The sequence below is a fragment of the Sardina pilchardus genome, chromosome 9, assembly GCF_963854185.1.
Source record: "Sardina pilchardus chromosome 9, fSarPil1.1, whole genome shotgun sequence".
Taxonomy (NCBI): domain Eukaryota; kingdom Metazoa; phylum Chordata; class Actinopteri; order Clupeiformes; family Clupeidae; genus Sardina; species Sardina pilchardus.
The window spans coordinates 19,356,103-19,369,271 of record NC_085002.1 but is presented as its reverse complement, the minus strand read 5'-3'; the positions used below and the strand labels follow the sequence as shown (position 1 = coordinate 19,369,271).

Here is a 13,169-nt window from a genome sequence, read left to right as displayed (position 1 = left end):
GCACGGCGCGTCGTTGATCCCTTACTTAATTCTACTATTCCGGAAACTATTTGAGGCTTCCATGAGCTGCCATCAGAGAGGGTTAAAGCGGACTCGCACTTATGCAGACTGGAACTGTCTCGTTTTGCTCCCAAAGTAACGTATTTCGTTGCAGTATCTTGATAGTAATGAAGGATCTTTGCTGCCATTGTTATGAAAAAATGGAACATTAGCGTCACCGCATTGGACTCTAGAACGTATGGCAAGAGCGCCACCGCGGATTTCCCTTTCGTAAACGGTCGTTGTCATCTGAAAGGGTCGATGCCATTCAACGACGCTCCTCACGTCGCGACGTAAGGTCGGTCCTGTTATTACTATGAAAAAATGGTGGAACATAGCGGTGCGTGCTCAAAAAAAAATCCATCAAAAAGCCACCTAAGTCCTAAATCTAAAAAGTTTGGATTTCTAAAAAAAAAAAGATGATGGAAACGTGGTGCTAAATTCCCATAAACTTTGTTCAGTGAACTGGTAAAACCGTCCGTTTGTAAGCAAAATAAAAAAGTATGATCATTTAGTTTGTTTACCGTTAACTAGCAACCACAACATAGTCATTAAATAAGCTACGTAATAATCAAGGCAACTTGCAAACTACTGGCACTACTACTGCTTGTTGTCTATGGGGACTATTTTCAGATGTTGCGTGATATCACTGCGCCCATGGTACATTTGCAAGTTGCCTTGATTATTACGCCAGATGAGAGTGTAGTTCCATGTCAAATCAGCCTAGAAAAACGCCAGGTTTCATTTTCAGCTGGTCTTATTGCACTTCCTAACTTGAGAAGAGACACGTTTTAAATGAAAAAATTACCGGAAATCTTTGTCACTTTTAAACATGATGCTAGCAGGCGAGATGCTACTGGTCTAATCCGTTTCAATGATCCATGCTAGGCTGAAGCTAAAAGTTGTATCATCAGACTCGCAGAATGGCTGGATGAACGGAGAAAAGGTAAATATCGATTGTTTTGCTCAAGGGGAGGTGGAAAATTAGCTTATTTCCAAAAATGGCGGAATATCCCTTTAAGGAGCAGGGCTACCATTCTGTAGCCTGTTCAGTTGTGGGTTCGATTCCCAGTTCCTGCGGTTGTGTTTAAAGGAGTCATAGAACGCATTTTTTGACCATTACAAATTGATCTTTGAGCCTAAATAATGTCATATGTAAATTTGTGGGGCTGAAAACGCCCCAGGAGCACTGCTAGATCGCCTAATACAAGGTCATAAATAAGCCTTCCAATGAAACAGTTTGTTTTTCCCGCCCACTCAGCAAGTTCATGAATAATCAAATGAGATGCGCGCTGATTGGTCTATTGGCCGATATGTCCTGAAAGTTGATTGGCTCAATCCACCGAAGCTAGAGCAAAGTGAAACTACGTTTACTGCTGGTAAATAAAGCCAAAGTCTTTGATAAAGTTATCAACAATGGATTTAAATAAGGAATACAGCCGTACATGTATAAACCGAGTCAGAAGAAGGTTCTGACGAAGATGAAGTGCAGCAGATTCCCCAACAGAATGAATGTGTTAGATTGGTAAGTTTTATCAGTACATTTCTTAGTATTAACTCTCCAAAGTTAGCTGTAATAACGCTAGCATTACAACTATTATTACTAGCATGTAAGAGCAGTTTAACAAGAATTATTAATCGAAGGTATGCAAATGAGAGGGGGTGTATCTAAAGGGGGATGGGCGCCTATTACGTGTTATCTGAGCTCTGTTCAGATTGGAGCATTTCAACACGGCTGTTTCTATTTCCCAATTTGCATACGAAAGCAGGCGGGGGACGCGGTAAAGTCTTTGGTGTTGTCCTTTGGACACTGCTCTAACCTAAATTCAACAGGAACAAGGTGAATGTGGTTTTGAATTCTAGGACTCCTTTAATTTAATTTACATGTGTATGTTGCTCTTGATAAAATGTCAGCTTAATGGATGATTGTGAATGTAGTATTAACAACTTATTTACCTGCGCCAAGGAGGTATATGTTTTCATCGGGGACTGGCGTCTGTCTGTCTGTCTGTTTGTTAGCAAGATAACTCAAAAAGTAATGGATGGATTTCGATGAGATTTTTAGGGAAGGTCAGACATGACCCAAGGAAGAAACCACTACATTTTGGGACTGATCCGTAATTCTTCCGGGATTCCAGAGGCATTTATGTATTTAGCTTAGTTGTGCAATGGCATGGTATGGCCACGTGGTGGCGATCTTAATATTTTCGGTTCAAATGTATGACAACCTACAGTAGGAAGAACAATGCAGGCGGAGGTAGCTGCGCTCTCGGAATGCTTTTCTAGTTTGCAAATGTGTAGCAAGGCATAAAAAGTCCTCACTTTAGATGAGGTCACAAAATATCATTAACTAACCACTTGTAACTCCTGAGTTAATCATGAATTATAGTATTAGGAAGTGGTTTATAAAACATGTATTCACATCCTTACTAATCATTAATGCATATGTAACAACTGTTAAATAATGATATAGTACTTCATTAACAAAATGTTATTGCATGATATATTAAGTGTTAACAAAATGTATACATATCTTAGAAATAGGCTTATTCAATATGAACAAACCAATAATAACTATGTGCACAAATGCTTAACTGATGATAAATTATGCATGAACAATGAATTACTATTGATGAATAAACCATTAACTAATAGTTAACAAATGCTTAATAGATGATGAATTGTGTGTAGCTATTATAAAGTGTTACCAAGTTTGTACCACCTTTTCTGACTGCTAAACCTATTTGTGCACCACGAATGTGTGCAAGTGTGCTTGTGTCTCCAAAGTACTAGTGTATGCCTACATTTTGTTTTGCTGTTGCTAATGTGTCTTGTCATGTTCCAGTCTAGGGGTTTACAGGACATGAACAAAAAATGGGAGATGCAAAAGTATCTATTTACAAAAATATAATAATGAGAAAAACACAACTGTCCAAACGAATAGGCCCCAAAAGTAGGCACAGGCAATCAGACAACTAGAGACACCATCCATAGAAATCCATGAAAGTAGGCCGATACTTGCCCTTGAGGATGCTCAGTAGTGGGTTCGGGTTCAAGTTCAAGACTATTAAACCTGCAGCTGCTCTGTTAGTTTCTGAAGTGCAGATAACTAAAATGTTGCCAATGATAAATACAATATTGCAAACTGAAACTGAAAAAGGTTTAACACTTACCACTAGGCCAGTAGGCCTAAATCTAGCTTTAAATCTGGATTGAAATTTACAAGGCAGATGTGCTCAAAAAAAAACATGGCCTCAAATTTATAAACTGCATGCGCTCACTTTTTTTGCAATCTCTTTGCACAGTTTATAGAATGCTTTTATTTTTCCCCAACTTGACCCTTGGGAGGCTCTGTAGAAAGCAGTAGTTTGTCCAGGATCCCATTAACAGAAATCAGTTTATGGTGACAAAGTTCAGATCTATCAGCCATTACGCTTTTTCAACAGAAGATGAGAATCTCCCTTCCCATCAGAATCTCACTTGAGATGGCCTCTGGACTGTCCTCCTGCAGCGCAGCTGTCCTGTTGTAGCCTACAGCAGGTCAGTCCAGCCAGAGTGAACCTAATGCAGAGACTAGTCAGTAAGACATGCACAATGAATGGAGAGGAACAATGCAGCAGCAGAAACAGGTAAATACTATCATTTCCCACCTATTGATCAAAGTTGATGCATTGATTTTTCAAAATTAGGTTAATACGCAGGTGCGGATTATACATGGGAATGCAATTATTTTCTTTGTTCGTCTGTGTGATTAAAGTATTGCCAACACGCGTTATACACAAGTGTTTTGTTTGTTTTTTAGCATTAAACACCGTCATGCAGGTTATACACAATGTGGGTAAGGTATGGGAAATTACAGTGTATTGTGCAAATCTTGAATGCAATCTAGTTGAATGTCTGGTAGCACCTACTCTTTTATGGTCTTTCTTTTTCTCAAAATACTCAAAGCTAAACATTTTATATTTCAATTAGCATCCACTAACCTGCATTAACTGTGCACAATTGGTATCATCATAAGTTGATGTCATATTGTTTAAAAAGTCATCTTTTTGAGCAATGTTTCTGTCACAGCTTTGCACACCACCGCCCAAGCGTTATTAAAAAGTCACACAAAGAGATACACATAGAGAACCACAAATGGAAATTGGTGAGTTGCAATGTGGTTAACCGGATTAACCGGAGTTAAATTCCTTTTTATACAAACCTTGCCAATAAAGCTGATTCAGATTCTGATTCTGATTTAGGCTGGGTTTTTTGTTCTTGCGATAGTCATTCCAGGTCATTGTGACAATGGAGGTCTCAAGATGTGATACGTTTTTCACACTTCAAACACATCCACCAAAAGCCCTGGTAGTTGAATAGAATTTTGTGATCTGAATTATAAGGCTCTATCTCCACTTTTGGTCAACAGGCACTTTTGGTCACTTTTGAGTTTTTGACATAATCTGATCCATTAGGTGTTTATTAATGCCTGTGTGGTGTAATTTTTGTAAAGAAAAAAAAATGTTAGTTATTAGTAAAATAAAAAGATACTACTTAACAGTTTTGTTACTTAAAACTTTGATGCTCAATATCTCAGAACTACCCTAAATGGAGATAGAACCTTGTAATTCTAAGCTCTAAGATTTATCACGTTTTGTCGTTGCTAAGGATACATTAATTTATTTATTTATTTAATTTTATTGATGCAAGAACAGTACTCTACAGATAACAATACATCACATACTAAATAATAATACAAGTAATTAGACGAAGACAAGCTGACAAGACGAAACTATTAAATAAAACAACTTATACAGAAATAAATGATAACAACCAAATGAATCAGAGAGAGGAGGAAAGCATTTTTACTTTCAATACTGTGTGAATTAAGCATAAAAGCCTATTATTTTTGTTATTATTTTTAACCACCATAAGAGAGCTGAGGAGTGAGTCAACTTCTACCTTAAAGGCACAGTTTATGGAGAAAAAATTTAGATTGTAAGATAAAAAATGTTATACTAAGGGAATAAGAGGAATCAAAAAGGTGTCTATTTAAGTTATTGATAAATAACTTAGTTTGGATACAATTATTTCTGTATATGCAGGACCATGGAAAAGCAGCAAGAGCCTTCATCCAACCAACCAGTGCGCGGCCAATGGGCCAACAAAATGGAATTTCTCCTAGCAGTGGCCGGCCAGATCGTTGGCTTGGGTAATGTGTGGAGGTTTCCATACTTGTGTTACAAAAATGGAGGAGGTAAGAGAAAATGTCAATATTTGCAAGGAAAGATGAAGAATATGGAAAGCCTTGCTCTATCACTTTGTAGAGCCTGAAAGAAATGGCTTATCCTGACTTCGAAACCTTATCCTGACTACCCATTTATACAGTAAGTGTGAGTATTTACTCTGTGCCCCCCAAAGGGGTGTTCTTCATTCCTTATGTGCTGTTCCTGTTTTCCTGTGGCATCCCACTCTTTCTGTTGGAGACCTCTCTGGGGCAGTACACGAGCCAGGGATCAGTCACTTGCTGGCGAAAGATATGCCCTCTTTTTGAAGGTAAGCATTAACCTCACAACCCTGCTGTGGATATGGACAACAAGGGCCTCTTTTGTGGTTAACCATCAGTTGAGGCTTTTTTCTTGATCAGTGTTGCTGTAGAGTTCATGACGTCAACTCCTTCTTTTGGTGTTGAGCAAAGCATTGCAAAATATATTCACTTCTTTCTGTTGGGAAGTTCAGTAAGCAAGTGACAAAATCTTGGGTTAAACATGAACAGTATTGCACCTGAAAATTCATGTTTCACTCGAAGACATGCATCATATTTAGTTAAAATATCTGAATCATTCACTCAGCTTGCTGCTCATTTGCCATGTCTATGTTGTTTGACAGAGGTCTTAGGAAGAACACCTTGCACTTCTGGAATATAAGAACATAATTAAAACAGCCATTTGCAAGCCATTGTTGTAATCAGAGGGGAAACAGCGCTCACATGACAAATGTTCTAGTCTATGTGGCCTTTCACGTCCAATAGGTTTAATGTGAACTTGGGGATTTGATGTATTTGTCACTTGAAAGCGGCATATCTATCTTTCATAAGTGTCTCGCACTTTTGACTATAGCCTATGACAGACCAGGGAAATGGATGACGTGAAAGTGAAAATACGACATTAGAAAGGCAAACAAAAGTTAAGGTTGCTTTTGACATAGTCTGCCTACAATGAAAGAAATCAGGGGTATATTCCAAGTATGTGGTTTAGTGATAAAACTGGGTAAGTAAACTCAGAGTAAGTGGTAAACCTCCTACAACAAGAGCCCTATGGTATTGTTTTGTTAGGCGATTGAAGTCATACAGGAATTGTAAGCACAGAAGAATGCGATCTACAGTAGAACAGAGGATAGAGTCTACTCAGTGAGTCAAAGAGAGATTGATTTGCTTGTTGCAACACCACAATAAGACTCTGATTATAGCCAACCTTAACATGTGCATTTTAGACATTTTAAACGCATTGCGGGCAACATGTGACTGCCCAGAATGTCTTTGAAAAGTCTTTGTATTTGATGTTTTTAGTGCGAGAAGCCTGTTCTAAAGGTTTTTCGTGTGAGAAGCCTGTTCTAAAGGTTTTACAGAAAAGCAACCCCTAGTACAGTACAGTATGATGCTTCTACTGATATGCTTGTGAAAAGGTAGAAAACCTTCTGATCTGATTTCATAAATAAATAGCCATTTTAGTGAGCCCTTTTTTTATTGACAGGTCTGGGCTATGGAAGCCAAGTTGTGGTTTTGTACTCCAGCATCTATTATGTCATCATTCTGGCCTGGGCATTCTTCTATCTATTCTCCTCCTTCACACCTGAGTTGCCCTGGGCAAGCTGTCAAAACCCCTGGAACACAGGTATTGGCACCCTCATCTTAATTTACAGCCATCTTTGTTTCAATGGCTTTCTTGTCCACAGCACTTACACATTTTATGTTGCAACAGAGAACTGTATGGAGTTTGACAAAACCAGAGGCCTCAACTTAACCATTTTTGAAAATGCAACATCGCCGGTGAAAGAGTTTTGGGAGTGAGTCACTGTCATTTTAACACTGATTTATGATGATTTAAGGCCCAATATTCAGTAAATGGTTTTGATTTGTGTGTTTGTATGCAACTGGCCCTAATATGCTTTTAGAATTTAGAATTTATTTCATGTCATGTCAGCTCCATGTTATGCTACTTTCACCTGTAGCTGTAGGATTTATGGCCCACCTGCACAGCCAGGAGCATTGCTGATATTGTATATACAGTACATGTATATGCTGGCACGTACTATATTATTTATTCACCTTTAGGCTGCATCTTTGATTTGATTTGATTTTGATTAAATGAGTAAATTGTTTCCCACAGTGAGTGAATTCAATAAGATGTTAACATTTTTTATATTTCATGTATTTTCCAGGCGAAGGGTTCTGAATATCACAGACAATGTGTATGAAATGGGCAGTATGAGATGGGAGCTAGTCCTGTGTCTTCTTCTGTCATGGATAATTTGCTACTTCTGTGTGTGGAAAGGAGTGAAGTCCACGGGAAAGGTGAATGGTAGAAAGATTCAGTTATACTGTTACTATTAGTTTTTCATCCCATTTTTCTGATGTCATCTTACAGTTGTTGAGTGATATCCGAATGACTTGATGGTCATATTCACATTTGCAGTGGTCTCTTCATTTTTAATGTGACCGTCAACTCGTTTGAATGTCATTCAACAACCGTCGGATGACATCAGAAAAGTGTGCAGTGGTCTTTTATTTTTTTCCCTCCGCTTTGTATAGAAAGAGAGTGAATAGATAGTGTGTGTGTGTGTGTGTGTGTGTGTGTGTGTGTGTGTGTGTGTGTGTGTATGCATGCCTTTAATTTGATTGAACAGTGAAAACAGGAAGCAAGTGGGAGAAAGAGATGGGGTGGAATAGGGAAATTACCTCGTCAGACTTGAACCCGGGTCTCCCATAACCTGTTTCTTTTGGCATTAAAAATGAAAAGATAATAACAATTTAATTGATCTGTGGTCCCAGGTGGTGTACTTCACAGCTACCTTCCCCTACGTCATGCTGGTGGTGCTGCTGGTCCGGGGGCTCACACTGCCCGGGGCAGCGGATGGCATCAAGTTCTACCTCTACCCCGATCCAGCACGCCTGGCTGACCCTCAGGTACTACAGTAGGTGTGAGCCGTGGTTCTTTATGGCCCCATCTGTAGTGTAGGAATGTACGCACATCTATACAAATTCGACAGCTGCTGGCACAAACGCTGAGAAAAGAAAATATATCTGCACAGTACACTGTCTTTTATGCTCCCAGTTTAATGGCAGGTTACAACATTTCGACCACTCAGGTCTTCGTCAGGTATAAGGTATTTATATGGCCCTATCTCATGGAGTGGGCATGGGCCTAGATTGGCATGCTCATATTCTCTATTTCTGTTCACAGAGTCAGAGATATGTCGATAGCATTTTAGATTTTATCGTGCTTGAACTGCTAGACCCTAACTGATTATCAACTGAGTACTGTCTTATTAAAATAGATCCTGTAATTACCTGTAGGCAAGCTGCTCTGAAACAGATCTGTTGACGACTGATTTACCTTGTCTGCAGGGCACTTGCTTTTGAAAGGTGACATAGAATGGAAATATTTTTTTCTTGGTTTTCATAAATTATGAGAGGTTGTACATAAACAAAGAGCTATCATGAACATGAATCATGGTTGTGCCCTCCTTCATATGAAAATCTTGAACTTAGAAATAGACACTAAAAAATGGGTGAAATAGAAAAGAGCCTGCTTATGATGTCAGACATCGCAATGCCATTGAAGTTTAATTGGGGTTGCCAAAGAGGGCGCCATTTAGTCAAACAGACCATTTCAATACCCAGCCTAAATATATGGTTTTATTAGTCTTGTAAAATTGCAATTGAGCTTATTTTTTTTTAAATCAAAGTTGAATATATACTATTTTAACATCAGAGAACAGTGCAATACTCAAATCGTCCATTCTATGTCACCTTTGAAGAGGAATGCCTCTGTAACAATTGAGAAATTTGCTTTTGCCGCTCATCTTTTTCCCTTTCATTCTTAACCTCCATCCTTACGTTATAGGTGTGGATGGACGCTGGCACACAGATTTTCTATTCTTATGCCATTTGCATTGGATGCTTGACTGCGCTGGGCAGTTACAATAAGTACGACAACAACTGTTACAAGTAGGTGGACATACAATATATGATATTATTGTTTTGTGAACCAGCAGAGATAAAGAATGGTCCTTGGGTTGCAATAAGTCAGTATCTCAGGGCAGGAGACATCTGCCCTGTCAAACTTAATTTGTATGGTTATTTATTTATTTTATTTTTTTACCTGAATGCTGTAGAGGGTAATTTAATGGTATCTTGTTTTCTAAAAAGAACTTTAACACAGGCATGTGAAGCTGAATGTCAGAAAATGACTATGTTGTTTTGTTTTTCCAGAGATTGTGTGTGGCTGTGCCTATTAAACAGCGCGACCAGTTTTGTGGCTGGTTTTGCCATTTTCTCTGTATTGGGGTTCATGGCTTATGAGCAAAAAACACATATCTCAATGGTAGCAGAATCAGGTAATATTTAACAAATATATGTATAAAGTATAGTTTTATCATTCCAATGAAGTTCAATATATCTGTGCCCCATCAGAGAATATGTTAATGGTTGGGAAGTGGCAGACTGAGGTCATTGGTATCCAGCTGTGTAACTGTATTACAGTTCAGCTTGTTCTGTTGTCTCATGTAGTTTCTTTATTTCTCCCTAGGTCCGGGCTTGGCATTCATTGCCTACCCTCGAGCCGTCGCTATGATGCCTTTACCTCAACTCTGGGCCATATGTTTCTTCATCATGATCATTTTGCTTGGGCTGGACAGTGAGGTGTGTGGTGCATCACATATCAGAGCAGACAGGCTTTGTTTGTGTCTTAGCTCAGGTTTGTCATTGTTGACTGTATACTCTGATATCTCTCAGAAGAATAAACATACTTTGCAATTATACAGGCTCATGAAATAGCCTATAGAGGGGTAAAAGTACTTTAAATGCATTAATTGAATAATTAAATGCTTCATAATTTAAAACCATTTTTGTTAGTCAGAGATTGACAACTTGTACTCATCTGACCCTTAGTATGCTACCATGCCATGTTTGATTAGCATTTGTTTACCAACCAATCAGAGGAAGGAGGACTCACAACTTTGGCAGCACCCTTTCCCTTGTTGTGGAACAATCAGAATAATGTTAATTGCCTATCATAACAATGACTGTCATCATAATCAATAACTGTGAGATGGTGTGAGTTGGGTTCTGGTTTGACCTTTGCTGTGCCTTAGCCCCAAATATGTTGAGAACCTCCTGCTTTAGGGGGTTTGAGGCTATTGCTTTCAAATATGAATGACTGATTAATAAACTCTTGTCAGTTTGTAGGCCTGGAGGCTTTGACGACCACCATCACAGATATGTTTCCCCACTTCTTCCACACGGGCAAGCACAGACGCAAGATCCTTCTGCTCATCATCAGTATAGCGAGCTTCCTCATTGGCTTAGTGATGGTCACTGAGGTAAGAGGTCAACCTCCCTGACTCCCTGTTCAAGATTCAACCAGCTAATCAACATATTGCATCATAAGCACAGAAAGGATTGGTGTGTTGTAAACCTTTTAAAAAAAAAAAAAAAAAAAAGCTGACATCAAATAGTAACAAACATTTGTCTTAATCATGTACCTTACCTTGTTTAGGTGACCCTATTTCACATCACTGTTATATGAAACTGGCATGGAAATATCCTCACTAAATATGCCTCATGTCTGCCACCTACTGGTGACACTGCATGAGGAGAAGATGTCTGTGCTAACACACCTAAGTACTCTAGAATTTAGCTTTAGAATTTCAGCTTTAAATGTTTTTATGTTGGGCGTCATCATAGTGACTTACATTTGTTTTCAGAGAGACATGGATGAAGCCTGATAGGTTTCTTTAGGAGTCATCATTATCAGTCAGCAGTTCAGTCATACACATTCACCAGAACTGTTATTTTTCATTGCAAGTTTGGTTTATGACACTGTCAGACTGAGCTTCAACAATGCTGAATGGCTTAATGCATATGCGATGCAGAGCAGTGCTGCCATTTGTAGTCCGTACTGGTTGCAAACTGTGGCATCTGTCTGGGGATAAACATGTAAACCAACAAACAGACCACTTAATACAGATCCAGTTCAGATTGTAGGATCTAATCTAACATTGGTTTGTCTCTTCCTCGCAGGGTGGGCTGTATATTTTCCAGCTTTTCGACTACTATGCCTGCAGTGGAATGACTTTGCTATTGTTTGCTTTTTCCCAGTCTGTATGTATTGGATGGATTTATGGTAAGAGATGTTTTGTTACAATAACTATGTGTTTCAATTTAATGGTTTCTTTTTCCATAAGCTCATTTTGCTAACGTGCCGTTTCGTTGGTGCTCTATCCCTACAGGTGATGACCTCCTGTATGACAATATAGAGGATATGATTGGATATCGGCCTTTCCCTCTGATTAAGTATTGTTGGAAATATGTCACACCAGTAGTCTGCTCTGTGAGTATAGGCCTACTTATTTTGTTATAACATACTGTTTGAATATGTTTCCATCACTCAGTTTTTCTTGGCTGTTTTTTACTCTTGCCCAATGAAAGCAGAATAGGCACATGCTGTTTATATGTGATACATTCCTCTCTCTCTCTCTCTTGTCGTCTTAGAGTACATTTGTGTTCTCCCTCGTCAAATACAGTCCTCTGAAGTTCAACAACACTACTGAATACCCATGGTGGGGTTACGCTATTGGTTGGTGGTTCACCCTTTCATCTACATTGCTTGTGCCCCTTTGGATGATATATGCAATTGTTTCTACTCCTGGAAGTCTACGACAGGTATGATTCCTTACAAATCTATAATATTACTGAGAAGACACACTGATCATTTATAACAAATGTAACAATTGCAATACATCTAGATATAATAACAATATCCTTTCTTTCCAAAATTACAATACGTAATAAAATAACAATATATTTGAAAAGATTTGACCCTCATAAATTAAATGTGAAGAAGAAATAACAAATATTCAGTACTATATTGTTCCCTTCATTGAAGAAACAGTAAGGGGTTTTGGTCTAAAACTAGTGAACTAAACCTTACTTGTAAACAACACCAGCTTCCCAGTTGGCCCTGATAAAAGCAATATACAGTAGTTTGCTGTGTTGTGTGGCGAAAGATTATTATCAGTTATTTTTGTGCGGTGTTCTGTCCCAGAAAAACAGCTACCCAGTGCATATGCCTGGCTAGAGGTAACTACAAGTGTGCTTATCTGTCGTCCACATAACCATGTTTATGCCACTGAAAGGAATTTGAATGTAAAACCAAACCATACCTCAACAAAAAGTTGAAAATTGTTTCATTGTGTTGCCCTCACTGCTGTTGACTGCATCATGTCTCCTTTTTGCGCTCTTCAGAGGCTTCAGACACTGTGCACTCCATCTCGAGACCTTCGAAACCGGACCCAAAAGAACGCCATCCACTGTCCTCAGGACCCCGAGTGTAGGGTTCCATTCCAAAATTCAGAGACAGTCTGGAACAATTTCAAAGACACTGGCCCTCTTTAGATATCTTGGGGAAGTGTCCCTTCTAATCACACTAAGATCTTGTAGAACAGTCATGATTTAAGCTATTTTCATACAGATCTCCTGTGGTTAGCTGGTGAACACATCTGAAATGGAGTATGCTCTGTTTTTGGACTGTGACAAAAGAAAAGTGATTTCAAATTAGTCCACCAGTAAATGTTCACCAGTAACATCTAGAGTGATTTCAGGAATGTCTCTTTTGAATATATCATGTCCTTTTGATGGGGACATTTTTTAATTCCAGTGTGAATTCAGCAAAGGTTGCTGGTAAATGTTCCAGATGGGATGGTTTATATTGACATTTTTATAAAGGATTTTTTTCCGATCTGAAGATTTGTTGGTCTTCCGGTGCTTATATACTGTAGGTGACCAGGAACAATCCACTACTTAAAATAATGACAGGACCTGTTGAAAGCTCTTACTCGTCAAAGCCTTTACTGTATGTGTACTTCAG

At 38.7% G+C, this 13,169-nt stretch overlaps 1 protein-coding gene across 2 annotated transcripts; it reads left to right on the top strand.

Annotated features, from left to right (window-relative positions):
• The first annotated feature begins 3,610 nt into the window (after positions 1–3,610).
• Positions 3,611–12,880, top strand: LOC134092977 (sodium- and chloride-dependent GABA transporter 2-like). 2 transcript variants are annotated; one of them, XM_062546190.1, is made up of 15 exons: positions 3,611–3,668; positions 5,127–5,278; positions 5,443–5,577; positions 6,774–6,914; positions 7,002–7,086; positions 7,462–7,594; positions 8,072–8,206; positions 9,147–9,250; positions 9,515–9,639; positions 9,831–9,943; positions 10,483–10,623; positions 11,324–11,426; positions 11,533–11,633; positions 11,795–11,965; positions 12,548–12,880. In XM_062546190.1, exons 1-15 carry the CDS (start codon positions 3,634–3,636, stop codon positions 12,695–12,697), a joined length of 1,824 nt encoding a protein of 607 aa, XP_062402174.1. In that variant the 5' UTR covers positions 3,611–3,633; the 3' UTR covers positions 12,698–12,880. The 2 variants fall into 2 exon arrangements, with proteins under 2 accessions (XP_062402174.1, XP_062402173.1); XM_062546189.1 differs by having other exon boundaries at positions 6,774–7,086.
• Positions 12,881–13,169: the final 289 nt, after the last annotated feature.